We start from the raw sequence: 21,305 nt of genomic DNA, 5'->3' as shown, positions 1-21,305 counted from the left end.
AATTTATAAATGCAACGGTTGGAACAGCCACTTCCCTATGACTATTAACTATTATCCCCTCAGCATGATGCTGCCACCCCCATGTTACCATACATATTATTTGGATTGTAGGATTGTTTATAAATGGAATTTTGATCTAATCTGATCAGAGCACCTTCTTCCCAAAGTATGACTTCTACTTTTGAAGGTATTTGGTAGAAACTGCATTTTATTAATTTATTTTATGGATACAGAAGGTCATTCCGTAAAAATTCAAAAAATATCCACTGGACTTGGTTTTCAAGATTTGAAGACGTTTCCCCACCTCTCTAGGAAGCTTTCTCACTTCAAATGTAAGCTTCCTGGAGAGGTGGCGAAACGTCTTCAAATCTTGAAAACCAAATCCAGTGGATATTTTTTGAATTTTTACGGAATGACTATGACCTGGATGACTGAGAACCTTCGTCAGCGATATAGAAGGTCAAAGTTATGAGAAATGTTTCTGCAGTAAGGTGCTACTTTGTTATGGTTTATTACAAAGAAATAAAAAAAAAACACATTGAGGTTTGTTATTCAATCTGTGTTTTTAAGGTGCTGTGGCTAATAGAACAAAGTCTTACCTTTTAACGCCTGTGTGATATTGTCTTGTTAGTTGTCAGAAAGTCCTGCCTCTCTGCCACCCTGTCTCCCTGCTGAAACCGCAGAGATCAACCAGTACGACCTGGCTGATGCCTTAATCGACACCGAGAGGAGCTGCAGAGACAACACCTTAGAACCAGGTATTATTTTCAAGCATGGTTGTTTAGATATGAGCTAATTAGTCTGGATATCTACTGGAGAATATTGGTTATTTTTCTCTACAGTAGACCTAGATGGGCTTCCATCTCTGACCGATTCTGTCGTTTTAGAATCTCCTACAGTGCCGAGGGGCTCCCCCGTGTCCGTCTACTTGTTTCCTGGTGAAGGGTCGAAGCAAATCCCGTCTGTCCTGCAGAGGGACGACTCTGAGCTTGATGGGCTGGTTGCCACAGCAATGGAGGCACAGCCTGATATGATCCTGGATGATGGCTCTGATGGCTCCACCGATAATGATGACTTCTGCATCCTGGAGGCGCCTGGCATGGGCATACCTGTAAGTGCTCATGTCCCTGCTTTTTTATTTTAAAGGGGTTGATTTTATAGGGTATTTGGTGCTATAAATGCTGAAAAATGGCATATTTGCTGTTCTAAGAGCCCTAATGCAAGTTTGGTTTTAAGCCCTAGAATGAAACGACAGGTTTTCTTCCTTATGGTATGCTCATGAATATTTAGATCAGCTGTGCGCTGATTGATTGGTTTACAACGAGCGAATCTGCTGAGCAAAGACGCATCATTGCGACAAGCACTCACTCACTGAAACATCGAGATTGTTGATATGATAGGATGACCAGACATCCTCTTTTCCCGGACATGTCCTGCTTTTCATTCCTGAAAAAAAAATTTCTGTGGGGAATTTCAAAATCGTCCGGAGTTTGGTCGACCACAGAGCAGCACATAGTCGAACCAGGTCGTCAGCTCTGGGGCTGGTCCGGGAACCCCGGTGGACGGGGGCAGGGAGCCAGCAGGGGAATGAGCATCCAAACCCGACCCGGGGACGGTAGCCTGGACTCCGACGGCCCCGTGCCGAACAAAAGTGTCCTCCTTTTCACAAACCCCAATCTGGTCACCCTAGATATACTAGCATTGCCATCAACAGCTTACAAAATCATACTTACAGCTTGCGGTTGTGATGGCCTTACAGTCGGAATAGCCCCTCATTAAAAGAAATTTAGCAGAAGTTTAGCTTTGAACTGTCCAAGATTTTGAAAGCTGTCTTTGGTAAAGTGCTTAGAGCAAATTAACAGCTGAGTATCAAACTTTGCAGGGATCTTCTGATACACTAAAATAATCCATGCCTGTCGAGTCTTCGGATCCTTGGGAAGACTGTGAACATTTTCCCCTTTCTCCGTGCAGCCTGGAACACTGCATTTCCGCCTGTGGTTCTGGCTCATTTTCAATAGAGAAACTGCCTGCTTTGTAATTCTCGAAGAAGTAAACCCAACTGTAAGCTAAACAGCTAAACTGGTGTCTTACATCTTCCTCTATTCATGTTCTCGGGCCAGTGAACCAGTGGCAACCCACTGGTCTGTATGTAAATTTCGGGGCATGACAAAAGTACAGGCCAAACCAAATAAGGCAACATCCCTGAGTTGACGTCAATTCAGGGCTATATTTAGATTCGCCCGTTTTAAGGTGGAAGTTTTGAATTGCAAGGTGTCGATGGGGTTTGAACTTCTCTGTACGTCCATTTCACCCACTGAACTATCGTTATTCATCTATGACAATGTAAACTCAGTTTTGTATTCTATTACCTTTTTATTGTAGACACTTCTTCCTTAACCTTTTCCTAATGTAAATGTCTCTCAGTCCAGAGACGGGGAGCCTGTGGTGACTGTGCTGTGTCAGGGGCCCATCAGGGTGAAGGACAGCCACTTCTCCAGGCCAAGAGGAAGCTCCGACCTGCTTCGAGCTCCTAGTTGGTTCCCTGTGCCCCACACCAGGGTAGTGCTGAAGGAGATCTCTGTGGTGTGGCATCTCTACGGGGGGAAAGACTTCGGTGGCAAGCCCATGTCTATACATGCTCAGAACTCAAACAGGTTTTTAACTTTACATCTGGTTTGTTTATTACTGAATGTTTTTTGAGGGCCTGATTTACAAACGGATCTCTGACTGCCTTTAGGGGTCGCTGTGTCCCTGCTGGTGTTCGCGGTTCTCCGTGTCGCTCTGTGGCCTCTTCTCGTCCTCAGAACTCCTGGCGTTGGGCAGGAGGCAGCGGCCGTCAGCACTCGCTGCTGATGGAAATCCAACTCACCAAGGTGAACTGGCTTATTATAACACAGTGGCTGGAAAGGGCTAAAGGGCAACCCATACGCTGCCTTGGGCTCAATATCTCTGTCCTTATGCTTTTTGTTTTTTTAATCTTCTTAAAAAAGAGGTGATTAATTGAATGTTTTCCAATGCATAAATTGTTTGCATGGACAAAGCATAAACGTTTGAATTTGACTTTTTCCTTGTCTTTTTATCTTTGTCTTTTTATATTAACATCATGCCATCATGCTCTGCTTTGTGTGTGTCAGCATTAACCCCAATAGTGATGAGCAATGAAGTTTTGTCGTTTCTGCAGTGGAAAATAATGTCTTGATAGGCAACTGTGCATCATTTTTGTTTTAGGTGTTTATTGTTTTGTGTTTTTCTCCTCCAGGTGTCCTTCCAGCATGAGTCTTACCCAGTGGCAGCAGCAGGAACGGATGGAGAGGCGTCACTGAGCGCTGGGGTCGGTCCCAGTGGGGAGCAACCTCTCTCCAGGCAGGTCTTCATCGTCCAAGAGCTGGAGGTTCGAGATCGACTGGCCTCTTCACAAATCAACAAGTTCCTCTACCTCTACACCAGTGAGAGCATGCCTCGCAGAGCCCACTCCAACATGGTGAGGTTGGAAGATGTAGAACTTTTAACACAGGCGGAAGAAATCAGGATGAGATCTTCCATGTCTCCTTGTTGCAGCTCACTGTGAAGGCCCTGCAGGTATTACCAGAGTCGGGACTCGGTGGACCCGAATGTTGCCTTCGAGTCAGCCTGCTGCCGCTGCGGCTCAACATCGACCAGGTAACTCCTGTCTCTCCTCCATTTGTTTTTCAGTTTGAAATCTAAAAAGTAATAAACCTAATTTCCATATTTTTAAACAAGGCGAAAAACAGTCTCACCTATGATGTATATATTTTTATTTACCCTGTTATATGTTAAACTTTCCTCAGGTTTCTTTGGATCATAATCGGTCATGTTCATTGTGTTTGTGTTGTTTTGTTCCTGACAGACTTTATGTTTGTCTCTATTCCAGGATGCTCTGTTTTTCCTGAAGGACTTTTTTAGTAATCTAGCATCTTATGTTAACCCCTACATGCCTGTGGACCCTGCTGCTGAAGGTCAGTTATACACAACATTCCACTTCTTTGATCAACTATCAAATCTTAGGAAATGCTGGCTTCAGTGCCAGTCGCATAGATGAGTGGAATAACAAAACAATCTGATTTTTGTAAAAATGGGCTTTCATTACCACAGAAAGAGCTTTTGAAGAATCCCGCCTGTCCTGGAATGTAATTGTGTTCCATAGTTTTGAACCTGCAAAACTACAAAGCTCTCCTCTTGACTTGAATTGTGTTTTTCTTTGGAAGTCAATGAATGATTTGGATCAGATAGGACATAAACATAAAGTTTCTGTCAGATATTCTGACAGATACCATTAGTGGTTTTACACAAATAAAGATCCGAAAAGTGTGGTATGCATTTATATTTCACCCCCATGAATCAATGCTTTGTTGAACCACAGGCACTCAACCAGATTTTTACAACTAGAGATGTAACTTTTTGCCGTTTGTTTGCAAAAAGATCTGCTAGATTTAAGGTGTAATCCTGAATATTTATTCAAAGCTAAGAGTATTCTTTGATCTAAGCCATTCCACACGAGCTCTGCTTGTGTGTTTAGGGTCTTCATCCGGCTGGAAAGTAAAACTCTGCAGCCTCTAACAGGTTTTCTTCTGTGATTGCCTTGTTTTTAGCTCCATCCATCTTCCTGTCCCCGTAAAAGACGAGTAACTCCACATCATGATTGTCCCACTATCATTATGCCTGTCTGCTAGATGGTGTCTATAGAGGCCACAAAGTTCAATTGCAGTTTCATCAGACCAGAGCACCATCTTCCATTTATTTGCTGTGTCCTCTTTATGGTCTTTGTCAGCTCCAATCAGGAGTTGTTATGACTTGGTTTCAGTAATGGCTTCCTTTATTTCCGTTCTTCCATAAAGGCCTTTACACAACAGCTTCATTTATATTAAGATTGCTTCAGCAGGGGTATAAGTTTATTGGGGGCTAAATAAAAATGCAGATTTAAAACTCTACTTCAACAGTAAACAAAGATGGTTGAAGAGTGAATATAATTTGTAGGTGCTGTAAACTTTAAGACAATTCTTTCTTCATATATAACCCTGTTGTTTCTGTGGTTTTTCCCAGTGAAGCTAGATCCTTCACAGAAGGGGTGTGAGGAAGCTGGAGCAGATGCTGTGCTCGGTCCAGACCTCACAGCTTCTGTGGGAACCACCTGCAGTGAGCAGAGCTCCTCCTCTGCTGGCTCCTCGTCATCCTCCTCTGAGCAGCCTATCTACTTCCGGTGTGTAAACATCTCAGGGAGAAACACATGATGCATGTAGGATTTTATTAAAATTATACCTGCTTGAATTACTTTTCTCTCTATTTTTTTTTTAAAGGGAATTTCGTTTCACCTCTGAAGTGCCTATCTGGCTCGACTATCACGGTAAACATGTGGTCATCGAGCAGGTGAGAAATCATGAAAACAGCTCCTCAGTCTCTGATCAGGACAGAAACGTCTCTACAGGATCTGCAGGTTGCTTGACAACTTTATTCTTTCTTAGGGGACGTTTGCTGGGATTCTGATCGGTTTGGCTCAGCTGAACTGTTCAGAACTGAAGCTGAAGAGGCTCTGCTGCAGACATGGGTATAAATGGACATTCAGACCATTGATTCATATTACATGATAGAACATCCCCTTTTAGCTGCTATAGTTAGCAACATACACGCCCCGCTATCATTGCTAAACATTGAGTTGCATCTGTCATAAAAAGAGTCATAGCATCTTTATTTGTCATCTTATTTTTCTAAAATATGAATCTCATTAAAGCTTAGAAGATTATGTTAGAATGCATAGATATGTTCTCTGGATAAACATAAACCCATAATCAGACTGAGAACTGTGTACTAGTGTTGACAGGTATAACAAACTATGCTATAAAGATGCTGTCAGTGGTTTTTAGCAGCTCAAGTTGCCTAGTTGTGGTTGTTGTTTCACAGTTTGTTTGTTTCTGGTCTTGATGGTGAAATCTTTAAACTCTCAGCTGTCGCCAAGGAGCAGGACCAGAGGTTTGGTTCTGTTCCAGGTTGAAGGTTTTATATAAACACTCCATGCAGTTCATCCAGCTTATTTAGGACAGACTCCTTTCCTCCTCCTCCTCCTGTGGGACAGCAGAGTTTTTGTGTATTTAAGCCCCAGCTCAGTGCAAACCAATGGCTCCTGTCTTTTCATGTGATGTTATTTCCTGTAATATGTGTTAGTGTCACAGACACTAAGGAGATTGAAATCTAATAATCTCTTTAAACTAATCAAAACCCTGAAATTTCCTGATCTCCAGCTTTTCTTGTTTTTTTGTTGCTTGAAATGTCTTCAGTCTCCTCGGTGTTGATAAGGTGATCCAGTACGCCGTCACAGAATGGCTGACTGACATCAGGAAGAATCAGCTGCCAGGCCTTCTGGGAGGGGTCGGCCCTATGCACTCAGTTGTTCAGCTGTGTATGTTAAAAACTTTGTTACATGAACATTAAACACTTTTAAACAAGATTTCTTTTTTCTTTCATTAATTATTTTCTCTCCTTCCTCTCTGTGTTTCTACTCAGTCCATGGAGTGAGGGATCTCTTTTGGTTGCCCATAGAGCAGTACAGGAAGGACGGACGCATTATTCGAGGTCTCCAGAGGGGGGCTGCGTCTTTTGGGACCTCTACAGCATCAGCTGCTCTGGAGCTTAGCAACAGGCTGGTGCAGGCCATCCAGGTACGTTCCCCCTCCTTCCACACGAACAAGTGATATAAATAATCGAAAGTTTTCCCCAGATATTCATGCTTTACATTCCTTAAACTCACACAGAGCCTGTTTTCTTTCCTAAAGGCTACAGCAGAGACGGTGTATGACATCTTGTCTCCAACTCCTCCCCTGACTCGTTATGCCATCACCGAGGGCCGGGCCCCCGCCAGCCGACCGCGCAGAGCTGCACAGCCGGCAGATCTCAGAGAAGGAGTAGCCAAAGCTTACGACACCGTCAGAGAGGTGCTGAGCTTCATCTTCATTAAAACTCAATCATTAACCTTCATCACACCAGACAGCCATCTTTTAACCACATCTGTATCTTCAGGATATTTTTACTGCAAAGTAAGATGAACCCTTCAGTCATCCAACTAGTTTAGCATCAGGGGGAAATAAAACTTCCTGCACTTCTTTTTAGGAAAGAAACTTAATGTCCACATTTAACCAAGGTTTGTGGCTCTTGGTTTAACTCAGAATAAATTCCTGATTTATAATCAGTGATTAAGTTTAAACTCAACCAGTGATGATTTCTTCCTCTTTAACCGTACAAAAGTCCAAATTTCTTCAAATATTGGTTTAAAATACAACCTGTTAAATTTGACTCCATATTTTAATATAAAGTGGAATAGTACTGATTAAACATCACTGAATCTCTCAGTGCATCCTGGGATTTATAGGTTTAGTTTTTATAAACAATGTTAATTTAAATGTATTATAGATATAGAAAGAAGCAAATAATAGCATGGATATTATTAGGAAGATGAGATTTCACAACAGCTTATAGATGTTTTCAAACAACTTACATTTTTCTTCCTTACAGCTCTGCCTATAAGGTTTTCTCCTGGGATTTATTGTAACAGAGCAGCCTGAACTATCAATCAGAAGACAAAGGATTTAAAAGTGTTGTTTTCAGTGGATTCTAGTTATGCATTTTCAGAAACATCTTACACCTTAATTCACATCATTAAGATGTTTGAAAATAAAGTTTCCCCACAGATGCTGACACCCCCTAGTTTCCCCTACATTGTTCCCTAAAGCAAACTTCAATGCGACTTTAAAATGCTTTTTTTTCTTCCCCCTGTAGCTTTTCCTTAAAGACCAGAATGTTTAGAGCTGTGTTACTCTGGGCCTTCTTTCTGCCTCTCTGATTAATGATGGTTAAACAGGCAGGGGAACATTTGCTATTGTTGCTGTTCGGTGTGAATTGGAGACTGACACGGGAGTGGATTTTCACTCCTGTCTCGTCCCACTCCTACAGAAAAAAATTGTGTCCCGTCCCGATCCCGGGCCAGAGTAGAAATCTAAATCCTGTCCCGTCCCACTCCTGGTGAAATTACTCCCACTCCCATCCCGCTCCCATTCAGAATGAGTCCCGCTCCTGCACCACTCCCATTCTTGTTTTTTTTTTTGAGCGCGGGTGGAAAAACTCAGAGCGGAAGCACTGTTGCTTTTTGGGTCGTGTAGTTTTTTTGACTCGCATTATAGTGTAGGCTTCAAGGAAAAAAACTACAAAATGGCAGCGGCGCGCCAGTGCTGGATTTTTTTTCTTTCTATTTTATTCTATTTTTTGGCATCGATCCTATTTTTTTTTTTTTTTTTTTTTTATTGGTTTGCTCCCGCTCCCGTCTGCTCCCGTTAATGTTTAATCCTGTACCGTCCCAATCACGTGATCGTTACTAATACTAACTCCCATCCCACGGGAATCCCACGGGAATCCTGTGACCCGTGGGATTCCCGAAAAAATGTCAGTCTCTAGTGTGAATACACTATTCCTCTGTTTAAATGTCTCCAAAGCTTTATACGCTGTCCTCCGCATTTGTCAATATTCTGATCAGGACAGAAACGGACAGAAACGTCTCTACAGGAGACGGGAATCCCACGGGTCACAGGATTCCCGTGGGATTCCCGTGGGATGGGAGTCATTCTGTTTGTTCTCCGAACAGGTTTTTTCAATTTTTTAGGGTAATGAGAATATAGAGGAGGGAGGGATATAAATGCATACAGCAAATTTTTATTTTTGTTTAAGAAACAAGTTAACTTGCCAATCCACTAATAGTTGCAGTATTTTTTTTGGTAACATCGTATAGAATCACAACAAAAAAGTTTGTGATTTTTTACTTGATGCAATGAGAAAAAACAAATATCTTTTAGATTTTAGTGTTATAGTTAATTGGCTCATTTTCAGTGTCACTGATTTCGCCCTGTTGGTTTTGTCCCTTTGTAGGGAGTGATCGACACGGCTCAGACCTTGTGTGACGTGGCGTCCCGCGGCCACGAGCAGAAAGGTCTCCCAGGCGCAGTGGGCGGCGTTCTGCGTCAGATCCCACCCACAGTGGTCCGACCCCTAATCGTGGCCTCAGAGGCCACCTCCAACCTTCTCGGTGGCATGCGGAACCAGATCAAACCGGACGCCCGTAAAGAGGACTTCCTCAAGTGGCGCACAGATGAGGCACAGGAATAAGGACGGTGTGTCTGTGAATGAATGTGTGGTTGGTGAAGCTGTGGGATGATGGTTGTGGGACATGCATGGTTGTATGCATGAGTAGAATGTTGTACTACAATGCAAAAACAAGGCAAAGACTAACTGCTACTGCAGCCACTGACACAAAGAGTTTTACATACATGTAACCAACCCCAACGCTTCTGCTGCTCATCATATCTACCCCCCCTACCCCTCCTCAGTCTGAAGACCATCATCACGTCTGTGTGAAAACATATCTCTGTTTTTATCATGGCTGGCTTTGATTTCGCCCCGAGCAGGAGCAGGAAGGATTAGAATAGGACGCAGAGGGAGGATACTTCATGTCCTGCTGAATTAGCTGCTTAGAACCTGGTTTAAATCCAAAACTGTCAGCAGGAGTTCGCACTTTTTCCCCCCTACAGACACCAAGAAATAGCTTCACTACAGCAGAGTTTGCAGCAGGAGATTGATGATCCTTAAGCACAATAAGAAGGAGAATCATATTTTTTTTTCATTTTCCTGTTGGTTTTCATCTGGAGTTATTGGTTTAGTTTTGAGCCCGCTATGCACCTGCTCCCCTCAGCGCTGTTGATTTGTGCCATAAACCTTCCAGAGTGCCCTTTGAACTCGTCTTGCCTTCCTCAGACTTGTACCCTCCATACGTGACTGAATAGAAACCCCTGAGGTCTCTAAATCCTGTAGCATACTGGACTTCATGAAGTTAGTTGTTTTTATAGACTGACGTCATTTGTTGGCTCTCCTTCCTGCTTCTGTTTTCCATAAAGCAGTTCTGGTGTCTGAATGACCCCAAACTGACTCTGTCTACATTTTAGATGCCTTCCTATTTGTTATTTTTTTTAAATGCTTCACTCTGTGTTTTGTGTTCATGTTGAAGCATAGGTATTGTATTGTTTTACTCTTTTCATAATAAGTGTTGGGATGATTTGAATTTAGCGACAATGGAAGAAAGGAAGTTTTACATTTTTATCTTTGTTTCTTTTTTGTGAGCGAGGGATTATTTGTGTGCATGTGTGTGTGAATGAGTCGAGGACGAACGTCTGTAAAGGTGACAGGTTTATGTTTGTTACACTACCTGTGTGTAATTGCTATTTACTATCAAAGTGTATGAATGACCTGTATATCACAAAAAGTATACAAATTAATACAAAAATAAAAAAACCTAAACCGACCATATGAGAAATAGTTTGCTGTTATAGACCGAGATTTATATTGAATTTTTTATTTTTTTCTCTCAAACTTATCTTTATAAACATGAATATAACTGGACTATCTTTTGACTTAATACAAAACAAACAGTATTTTCTGCAATGTAAATATTATTTTTGGATTACAAGCTCTGATATCATATTTTTAAACACCTGGAACAAAAAGTTAATCTAAGTTTTAAAAGCAGTATTGACATAATTGGGATCTGGTAAAAACAAAAAAGTGCTTTTTTTTTTTTACAGCTGTTTTTGTGTTGTACTGAATGCCATATTTATGTTTCCTACAATGAATGTGTTTCCCAGAAGCTGATACTGATGAGTTATACATGGCACTCTGTATATTTTTTGGGGGTGATCTTTGTTCAAGTTTAAAGAAAACAAAACGCTTGTAGCAAACCATAATCATCAGTAAAAGTTTTGATGGCTTGGTCTCTACACAGGTGCATGGCTCAACACAGGAGAGCCAACTCCTCGGGACAGCACTTAGCTGTTCACCTACACCCGAAGGTTAAAGGACACTCGTTTGAGGACAACAACGTCCATATTCTGGCCAAGGAAGAAAGATTGTTTGAGTTAGGGGTTAATGAAGCCATCTTTGTTCAAATAGAAAAGCCACCTCTCAACAGATGAGGTGGTCTTAGACATAACCTTTCACCTACTTATAAAACAGCGTTAGGAACAATACCCAGAATATTCATCTCCTACCTGCCCTCATCTGACTCACACTTAAATGAGGCATGTGACCGAAACCACTCAGTGCTCCCCACCACTAGTCACAACTGAAGAAGCATCTTGGATGAGAGGCGAAGCATCTTTTAGAAAACTTTACGTCCAGTTGCCTGGAGTGAACTTTTTCAGAATCATCACAGATATATTAAACATTGATAGATTCCTCTTACTAAATAGCTCTAGCAGATCTTTCCTGTCCTGTTTTCAATGTAAGATGCAGTCTTGTCTGGAGAAAATAGAATGTTATTGTAAACACAGAGATCCTAAATATACCTGTCTGGTTTGATATGTCATGCCTGATCTCAGCTTTCACCACAGTGATCTTTATGGATGAATTATGGAGTTGAGAATTTCTTGATCAGAATCCATTGTTGAAGATGCAAAGCCTTGCAAAACTACCTGTACCCTTTGAACCCTTTCTTTGATATGATCCAAACCCCAGTATAACTCTGGTTATATGGTTAAGGTTGTTCTTAAGGAAAGTGAACCTCCACTTCAAGCTCCTGCGGCCTCTAAATAGTAGCCCTCCTGGATTTTTCTGCTTTTGGCACCATCTGTCTTTGTCTCGGTTCTGGCCAGCTTCGCAATCCCATCTGAAGACGAGCATCCTCACAGCATGATGTTGCCGCCACCATGTCTGACAGTGGGAATGGTGTGTTAAAGTGATGTGAAGTTTTATACTTAAGCAACGTAGCATTTTTCTTGTCGGCCAAAAGTTTCGTTTTATTCCCTTTTGCCCAGAGCTTCTTACTATACACATTTTGGGCTCTGTATACAGAGATTTCAGGCCCTCTCCGTGCTCATGCTTCAAAAAGCCATGACAAGATTTTAAGGCATTGCTTTCAAGGAATTTACCCCTCATTGGCAGTCTCCCATAAATCAGCTAAAGATGGATTCATAAAAGGAAGCACACAGGAGGTCAATATAGGAAATGGAAGAGGGGGGAAGGAGAAAGATGTTGCTGCGACGAAAGGCAACTGGAATTGAGAAGCAGCTCAAGAGGTTAATAGATGGCAGGTCAATGAAGTTTAGTAGCTGGTTCTGTGTGGAGGCTGGTACATATTAAAGTCAGCTTAAACTACTACAACTTCCTTAGACAGATTTATTTTTTCTTATTGTATACACAAGTGTAAACAAAAAGAAATGTTAAGAACAGCTCTCTAGAAAATTTATTTTTTTTAAAGTGCAGCCTTGAGCACAGTAAAAAAAAATACATATAAACAGTAATATAAACATATGACTTTATATTTACAGTTCTAACATTTAATTTTTTAAACTGTGTAGGAGTATTTATAATATTTATAAATATTAATACTATAATATTTATAAATACTTATATAAATTCTAATCTTTTTTGGGTTCATTTTTTTTTTTTTTACAGGCAATTATCAAATTAAATAGATGCTGAAGGTAAACTGATGAATGGAATAAAGGGAAATAAATCCTGTCCTTAAATCTGCAGATTGGTTTTCTTGTACAGAAATTGCATAATGTATATAATTATTTCATTCCAGATTCTTATTTTATTTCTTATTTTTATTTTAGATCAATATACAGTTATTTTAGGTCCAATAAATATTTGATAACAGTCATAAAACAGGGCTCTCTTCATTTCAAGCTACATCTGTGTACATAGGCAACGTTCCTTAAAAAATACATTAATGCATATTTTATTGCCTATTTTAGTGCAATATTTTTTTTTCATTTAGTATCACCATAATTACAGTTACAGTTTTTGTTTGTTTTTTTTAAGATTTTTGATTTCTTAAAAACACGTATTTTAGTTTGTTTTAAAATTATATCTAAGCCTGTGAGGTAAACAATTGGCAATAAATAATGTTATTTGTCTTTATTTTCAAAAATAAAGTAATTTAAACAATTCATATAGGAAGAGTAGAAAATATTTTTTTCAAAAAGTTTTAAACATATTATCGGTACCATGTCGGTCGGAACTAAGTGTGGCGCAGTCAGGAATCATTAAAGCGGTGCAACGACAGTCCTTTGGCTACACATGTGAACACTGCTGCAGGATATTTCATAACAAACTGTCCGTTTGTGGCTTTTCAAAACGCTGCTTTCTGTAACATTTTAAACATCTGTTTGTAAACATGAAGCTGCTCACGCACAACATGTTGACGTCGCACGTGAAGGGGGTAACCAAGGGATACCCGCTCCTCATTAAGGTAAACGGCTAACACCCGACTAGCCTAGGCTAATGCTAACATCGAGCTGCATGCTGTTCTGATTCAGTCATTTTTATGAGATTTTCGTGTCGGTACAGATTTAAATGCACGAATTCTCCGTTGTTAAAGTTATTGTTTTTTCCTGGATTTAAAGTGATGTATGTTATCTCAGCCACAAAGTTAAAGCCATAACAATGTGAACTACACATAAGATCATCTATTTATATAATTTTGTCAGTAAATACACTCACAGCTTTTGACTGTATGATGTCATCAATTTAACTAAACCCTACCAACTTTTTAGTAAAAGGTTCATTCAGTTTTACAATTGTTACCTCTTTAAATTTATATTGCTTTTAAAATGACCTCCCTCTTTAAAGATTAAGCAAAATTTGATATAAAGAAAGCAATTATTGAAGTTGATCAAACCAGCCTGGCTGCCCTAGGTCATCCTGCTCCCTGTAGATATACATTTTTCTTTTTTTTTATCTCATATATCCTCAGAATATTTCCCCAACAACCTTAAGGACCACGAAGATGTTTGTTGGCAAATGTAAGAGGGGTCTTGTGTTCTCTTTGGCATCAGTGCTTTTCCTTATTCTTTAATTGAATTGTGACCTTATCTGGGGTAGATGAGATTGAGGTTTAGGGCTGTTCTGGGTTCTGTTTTGACCTCCAAGAGTAGGCTGGACCCCCTTGGCACCACTTATTCACACCTCATATTTTGAGATGTCTGTCACAGCCCCTAACCCAACCCTAAACCCTTAAAACTTCTCTCTTCCCAGGTTGGATATCTAGAAGGTAGTTTCTTATCCGTTGTTAAACATCTTCAGATTAGTAGATGATGTGTCACCTTATAGGGTCTTTAAGCCTACTTCACGCTGTCAGAGATCTTCTATTTGAGGGATGTCTGGACTCTGATGGTTAGACGATGATTAGGCTGAGGGATGGGAAATGTAATTTCTTAAAAAAAACCTTGGTTCATAGTTATTTCATGATTTAACAATCTTACTAATTACCTGAGTGAGCTTGGGGCCAATTTGAAATGGCTTGCCTTATTCTTAATTAATGTAATAATCATTTGGGTGCTGTGTTTTTATTTACTCCTTCTATCTTGGTTTTATATGAACCCTGTTTTGTGTGGGAGTGTTGGCCTCGTAGTTAGAGCAGTGCGCTTGTGCTCTGAGAAAGTTGCAAGTAACTTATTTGACTCCCCAGCCGGAACTCTGGGTCTCTGAGCAATACTCTTAACTCCACACTGCTCCCTAGGTGCCGCACAATGGAAGCCCACTGCTCCCCAAGGGGATGAGTTAAATTCAGAGATAAATTTCTCCAATGTGAGATAAATATAGTTCAATTATTATTAATGAGCTAAATCATGCAAGTGTGAGAAAAGCTACTGTGAGCAGCTGTTGGATGTGACCAGACAGACCCTCCTCAAATAAAATAGTAAAATGTTTAGTTGGACTCTAAATGTCACCAACCCGATGTCGAAGCCCCCTGGTCTAGACTGACAGTCTGCTGATTATGTATTTATGGTGATATTTGTGCAGGCCACTGAAGTCAAGGTGAATGAGGTGGAGTTCAACCCTAAGTTCGTCTGCCGGATGATCCCCAAACTGGAGTGGAGCGCTCTGGTCCAGGCCGCAGACCAGGTCAGTCTGAGATCATCAGTTATATGACAAACCTCGGGGGGAAAGCTGTTTAATTACTGCTTAAATGAATGTACTGATATGTGTAACTGTATGTAAAAAGATTGACATCAGCTAATGCTGAGATTTTGTTCATTCTAAGCTTAAGATGTGCAGAGTTATAACAAGTGTTCTGAGCCAATGTTTTTAAAACTGTGCTGGTTTTCTTTTCCATAGCTGGGTCATCGAGACGACCTGCCACGTGAGCTGGTGCCAGACTTTGAGAAAAATGAAGACTTCCTGAAGAAAGTACACAGAGTACTATTGGAGGTAAAGATCTTAATGTTCAATCTTAAGGCTGCAGCCCTGGTTACTGCTGAGTCATACTTATTAGTAATTAATAATGATGGATTAAATCGTTCTTTATTAGAGTTTTTGTTTTTATTTTGGTGTTGGGTCTCACTTTGCACTAGTATGCGGTTCATAAACCAACAGCTATTGACTAATTAAACTGGCTCTATGTCAGCACCTACTCCCATCTGGGCCAAAGTGAGGATCCGCTTCTGTCAAGAGCAGGAGATGGGATTAAGCGAGCCAAGAACCAATCAAAAATATTTAGCTTAATTTGAGAAATGATTTGAAAAAACAAAACAAAAAAAAAACACACAAATCTTTAAGATGAATAAAAATGTGGATTTACTTTGGAACAATAGTAGCAAAAGTCTCTGACTTTTCTCCTGTACATTCTTTGTCAACTTTCTTTGTAAAGCAAATTTGTCAGGGTTTCACAAAAATAGGGTTTTACAGTAGCTACTTTCCACAAAATTTATAAAAAATAATATTTTACCTGGTCTTTTACTATGGTCAGATGAGCATGTTAGATCCAGTGTGTAACCCTTGTTTGTGCTGCTCCCACCACTGATACGTATCGATTAATCACTGCCTGAGAATGAAAGCAGACTTTATAAATAAAACCTGTGAGAACAGGGCTTCATGTACCAGGAATGGCTTTTGTAGAAAATTCTAACTTAGGGCTCACCAAGTTCAGAGCTAGAATGATAAAAAAAAAAAAAAAATTACGTCCAGATAAATAAAATTACAGGAGAATCACAAAAGCTTCATGGCATTTGGAAAAGAACAAAGATAACCTGTAAATTCTTAGAAGATTATACTGAAATGCATTTATGTTTAATTTGTGTTTTCAGATTTTTAAATACAAAAAAAAACATTAAAACCTAACATAAAAGAAAGTATATAAATTTTCTTAAATGGAACCTTGTATACTAATACACAATGTGGTAAAAAAGATCACTTTTTTTTAAGTGTTTTGGAAATGCTTATTATGAATACATAACATGTAGGAAATAAGCTAAAGCCAGACTTGTTTGTTTTATTCTTTCTTTTACAAGTTTAAAAAATAGTCAGTTCTCTAGCCTGTTTGGACAGAATCATTAGAAGCCATTGTGGACCACCTAAAGGTCCACTTACACCTCTGGAAGATGCTGTTAATGAAACTTAATAAGCAGAACAAGCACTTGTTTCCGTGTTGAAATCTATTTAATTATTTCCTATTTTACTTTTTATTTCTTCCTCTTTTTTTTATGAAATGTTCACAGTAAAAAGTGTCCGATTAGTTTATTTTTGCAGAACAAAAAATAATAAACAGCAAATATTCTAAATCTAACAAATATGAAGAGTTTTTGATAAAGAGGGAGACAAATAGTTGAATATGCTGGTGAAGATACTCTGTCATCCAGGTCATAGTCATTCCAAAAGAAAAAAAGAAAATTAAAAACAATCCAATGGACTTTGTTTCCAGTTTGAAGCTGTTTCGCTTCCCATCCAGGACGCTTTTTCATTTCAAATATTAGTAATAGCGTTGAGATCAAGGTTTTATACCCCAGACCTCGAACTCAACATTATTCCTGACATTTTGAATTGAAAAAGCTTCCTGGATGGGAAGCGAAACTGCTTCAAACTTGGAAACAAAGTCCATTGGATTGTTTTAAATTTTTGGAAATATTTGAATATACTAATCATCTACATAAAATGACAAAAAAACAAGACTTTACAATCTAAACCTGTTGTCATTTAAAATAAATATGTGTTTTGTATATAAAGTAGTTTATTTTACACTGGTCCAAAATAAGGTTTTCAGACTGCACCTAAAATTCCTTCCTCTGCAGAACATTATTACCACAGCATGATGCTGCCAACACCATGTTTGACAGATGGTGATCAGTGCCAGTTTGTCACAGCACATAGCAGCTGTACTGTCAGAGTTTGATGCAATAGACTCAAAGCACAAAAAACAATATTTAAATCATGACAGGGTTTAGGTATAAAAATAGAACCTAAGTTCTGTTGTCGCCTTGAGCCGCGCAACCTCTCACGGTTCTTGTCTTCCTCCTGTTGCAGGTGGAGGTGATAGAGGGGTGTCTGAAGTGTCCTGAATCGGGTCGAGAGTTCCCGATATCTAGAGGAATCCCCAACATGCTGCTGAACGAAGACGAGGCATAGATGGCTTTTTTCCCCCACAATCTTCAACCCGACCTTTAACCCCGATGGGACTGTTTTGTTATTCAGGGATCAGCCGGACCTTAGTCTGGGTCACCTCCATGAGAGTAAAGGCCACATCCTTTGGGTTGGTTGTAGTTACGACATTTTAAGCAGCCCCTTTTCCCTGCACATGGAAAAGATTAAAAGAATAATGGATGGAAACGTTCCCTGAGAGAAACCCCCAGTGGTTTGATCTGTATTTATTTTTGTAACTGTTTCAGCTTTTTCTTTTCTCAATAAAACTGCTTCCTGACAGCCGAAATCATTTGGTTTTTGTGGAAAAATATGGATTCACTTATATTACAGCGTGCTGGAGTACAACCGCTGAGAGGCACGGCTCTGAACCCCATCTCGCCCTCTCTCAGGGTTGGATGACGTGGCAGTGGCTCGTCTATATTTGGCTTTAAGGAAAAGAGGGAGGAAAAAAAACAGGCTGGAAGTTGTTTTTAAGGAAGTCTGTTTTTTTTACCCACTCCTTAAAGCCACACATTACAGCTCTGCAACCCACACACGACACCCCACCTGGGCGGGATCCATGGTCTGAGATGCCCCACAGTTTGTAAGATCCTCCTAAATGCGCTGACAGGCGGAGGCAAGGCCACTCTGATGAATGAAGAGGCTTTCCAATCTTTTCTGGCCGTCTTTAGTTCACAGCAGCAGTCAAGTCAGAACAGGAGCTTGTTTGTTCACAGGCAGCGTTATCATTTTTAGAAACTCTGCCAGGACAGACGATGAAAGGAAGGGTTGGCCTGACCAGAAGCCTGGAGGCTGCCTGAGTCGCTCCTACCTTTCCCTTCTACTTACAGCAATTACAGGCCTGCACCCGCAACTATAATAACGGTATAATGTGATGGCAGCAGAGCAGCAATAAAAGCCACCCCTGGCAGATTAATAGTCCTCCAGAAGTGCTGAGCTGTAATTAACAATGAGACTGAAGAGGAACAGACAGAAAAGAAAGGAGCTCGACTGAGAGCGTGAAACGCTGAAGATAAAAACGGATAGGCTGCTTTTTGAGTGGTCTAATAAAATCAGTGGTTCTCCTCCTCAGCTGGCAGCACCAACAAGCTGAAAGTGCAAATCACAGCCGAGATCCGGTCCATGAATAATTTAAGGCTGCTTTATGTTGCAGGAGTCAATGTTTTGGCAAATATTAGTGCCACTTTTCATCTGGGCAAAAGCAGGAAATGCCTGTAATTGCTTCAAGCGTTGCAAAAATCAGCTAAAGGGGTCATGTTTCATTTATGAGAACAAAGAAGTTTTTGTAAAATGGACTTTATGAAGTTTTTATTCTCAACTTCTAGTCAACTTGCATACAAGTGGTGCAACACTGTTAACCGCTAGTTTAGGCTAACCTGGCCCATTTATTTCCACTTCTAATGAAAAACGATGTTAATCAGACTTATTTGATAAACTTAATATCATAAATATACTCTGCAGGTATTTTCTAGACCATGCTAGAGTTCAATATGTATTATTCTAACATCTGAGCTAATTCCAACTTTCATTTTACCTGAGAAATTCATCATAGCCTCAGTAATAATCCTGTGCTGCTTATTAACAACATGGGCTATGGTTCCTAGAGCTGGGGTTCAGAACCTGATGTTAAACAGCAATTGGGAAGAAAGATAGGCAATAAATTGAATATTAAACAATAAATCAGTGACTTTTACCATGTTAGGTACAAGAATTTAAAACAGGAGTCAATGATTGATTAGAAACTGTAATGGTTGGTTCTATTGTTTACAAGGATAAACTCAAACACAGTATAATGTTTTAAAGATAAACAAATTTCTTAAGGTAGTTATTAGCTAGATATTTTGCAAATCTGAACTTTAAGTTGGGATGAAAAAAATCCATAAAAATTGAATTCAAAAATACTTTAATAATCTTAAAGGGAAATTTGTTTTTGTAGTAATTCATTGTTTTGTTTTGTTTTTAGTTATAGAAATTGATAGCTGTTTTGCACCGAATGTAGAGAAGTCTCTTACTGAAGATACTCTGTTTTCGTTTAAAAATCTTATGAAAATGCTCACTGTTATCCATAATGTTCTTCACTTTATGAAGAATTCTTCTTTGTGTAATAATTTCCAAAGGCTCTAGAGGAATTCCTAGATCAGAGCCAGCCTTCTTTATTAGCTTTTTTTTTTTTAGGTTTTTTAATTCATTAGCACTTATGCTGTTACCCCAGCAGAGGATAGCAGAGGAGATCACACTCTCCATAACAGACTTATAGATGATATGTAGCATCTTGCTGCAAACGCAGAAGGACCTAAGCTTCCTTAGGAAGTATAATCTGCTATGTCCCTTCTTATAGATGTCTTCACAGTTGCGTCTCCATTCTAGTTTGTTGTCTAAGTCAACACCAAGGTATTTATACCCCTCAAACACTTACACTTCTTCTCCCATGATGTTAACAGGATTCAACTTGTTCCTGTTTCTTCTGAAGTCTGCAATCATCTCCCTTGTTTTGTGGAAATTCAGGATCAGATTATTTTTTCCACACCATACAACAAAGCGGTTCACCAGCTCCCTGGACTCAGCTTCATGTCCATCTTTGATGCACCCAATGACTGCACATTCATCTGAGTATTTCTGCAGGTAACAGGACTCTGCCTGGCACTGGAAGTCAGACGCGTACAGAGTGAAAAGAAATGGTGAGTGTACCATGGGTGTTTACACCTGGGAGCAGCTTATTAACATCTCTAAAGCGGATATAATAGTACAACTACATCCTTAAGTACCAGATGAATTGAGAAGGACACACTGAGGATGCTGAGCAGGAGCAAGGAGATGAACAAGAAATTTAAACCATCTCTTCCATTAGTCACCATAGGGAATGTGAGATCTTTAGGAAACAAGTTAGAAGAACCCCTAGCAGGGATGCAGCCAGAATAAGGTGAAAGCAGCATTATGTGTTTTACTGACACATGGCTGCGCTGACGTTTCAGAGCAGTTTTCAAGCACCAACTCAGCTGGTACACATGGAAGTAGTTGATGTATTATTTCAGATTTAAATAGCTTCTCCCAGGTATATAAAGTCCACTTCCTTGGTTGCTGTGGTTTCGCATGATCAACAAGTATGTAAAATGAAAAGAAGAAAAAAACGTTAGTAAAAGTCCTTCCAGTTTTATAGGTATATAATATATATATATATATAAAAAAAATAAAAATAATGAAGAAAACAAAAGTTCTCGTAAAAAAAAGAATATCAGAGTCAAGCCAGCAGAGCCAGCTTTCTCAAATATTAGTATAATATTATATAGAGAGCTTGACTGCATGTTAGAGAGACAGTTTAGCCATTTAATCTAGTTATTCAGACAAAGGTTATAGTGTTTGGACCTAATGGCCCGTGTGACTCCATAACTATAGTCCTACGACACAATATTTAAATCGACCGTCACGACTTTTGGGTTTTAAGGTGTACAGTGATTTTAAATGGGGAAAGCAAATTAGAGCAGTTGTCAGATCTTGATTTTATCAACAATTGGCAAAACTAAAACCTTTTCTCTCAAGACAACCCTTTGAAACAGTTATCCATGCTTAATGGATAACATGCTCTATTTCATCTCAATTAGATTGCTATAACTATGTTGGTGTGTGCCAGTCTTTGCTGTCTCGCCTACAGCTGTTGCAAATGCAGCTGTTCGTCTTGTAACTTAACTCCAAAATGTGATCACATCACGCCGGTCCTGACCTCACTCCACTGGCTGCAGGGCCCAGATCCTTTTCCATCGCTGCTCCTTGTTTATGGAATAGCTTCCTGCTGCACAATAGGGAGACTTCTTCAATGCTAGATTTTAAAAAACAGCTCAAAA

At 39.7% G+C, this 21,305-nt stretch overlaps 2 protein-coding genes across 2 annotated transcripts in view; both read left to right on the top strand.

The window, feature by feature from the left end:
• atg2a (autophagy related 2A) overlaps positions 1-10,366 on the top strand; it is a 33,894-nt gene extending 23,528 nt beyond the window's left edge. Inside the window, exons 29-42 of the mRNA XM_015379743.1 lie at positions 632-758; positions 888-1,111; positions 2,425-2,654; positions 2,738-2,873; positions 3,260-3,481; positions 3,559-3,660; positions 3,893-3,977; positions 5,062-5,218; positions 5,316-5,385; positions 5,481-5,563; positions 6,291-6,412; positions 6,517-6,671; positions 6,786-6,944; positions 8,926-10,366. Of these exons, the coding sequence (XP_015235229.1) occupies positions 632-758; positions 888-1,111; positions 2,425-2,654; positions 2,738-2,873; positions 3,260-3,481; positions 3,559-3,660; positions 3,893-3,977; positions 5,062-5,218; positions 5,316-5,385; positions 5,481-5,563; positions 6,291-6,412; positions 6,517-6,671; positions 6,786-6,944; positions 8,926-9,162 (2,109 nt within the window). The 3' untranslated portion in view covers positions 9,163-10,366. The remainder of the gene's footprint in view (positions 1-631; positions 759-887; positions 1,112-2,424; positions 2,655-2,737; positions 2,874-3,259; positions 3,482-3,558; positions 3,661-3,892; positions 3,978-5,061; positions 5,219-5,315; positions 5,386-5,480; positions 5,564-6,290; positions 6,413-6,516; positions 6,672-6,785; positions 6,945-8,925) is intronic.
• Positions 10,367-13,084: 2,718 nt separating this feature from the next.
• trmt112 (tRNA methyltransferase 11-2 homolog (S. cerevisiae)) lies at positions 13,085-17,745 on the top strand. The gene is made up of 4 exons (XM_015379370.1): positions 13,085-13,300; positions 14,854-14,955; positions 15,169-15,261; positions 17,350-17,745. Exons 1-4 carry the CDS (start codon positions 13,226-13,228, stop codon positions 17,449-17,451), a joined length of 372 nt encoding a protein of 123 aa, XP_015234856.1. The 5' UTR covers positions 13,085-13,225; the 3' UTR covers positions 17,452-17,745.
• The last annotated feature ends 3,560 nt before the right edge of the window (positions 17,746-21,305 follow it).

This window comes from Cyprinodon variegatus, unplaced genomic scaffold (genome assembly GCF_000732505.1).
Source record: "Cyprinodon variegatus isolate N-32 unplaced genomic scaffold, C_variegatus-1.0 Scaffold10, whole genome shotgun sequence".
NCBI lineage: Eukaryota > Metazoa > Chordata > Actinopteri > Cyprinodontiformes > Cyprinodontidae > Cyprinodon > Cyprinodon variegatus.
The sequence above is the reverse complement of the archived record's forward strand: the minus strand, read 5'-3'. Positions and strand labels throughout refer to the sequence as shown.

Coding starts and splice junctions, on each gene's coding strand:
- trmt112 (XM_015379370.1), top strand. CDS start 13,226: ATGAAGCTGCTCACGCACAACATGTTGACGTCGCACGTGAAGGGGGTA. Junction 13,301..14,853: donor GATACCCGCTCCTCATTAAG/GTAAACGGCTAA, acceptor ATATTTGTGCAG/GCCACTGAAGTCAAGGTGAA. Junction 14,956..15,168: donor TGGTCCAGGCCGCAGACCAG/GTCAGTCTGAGA, acceptor TCTTTTCCATAG/CTGGGTCATCGAGACGACCT.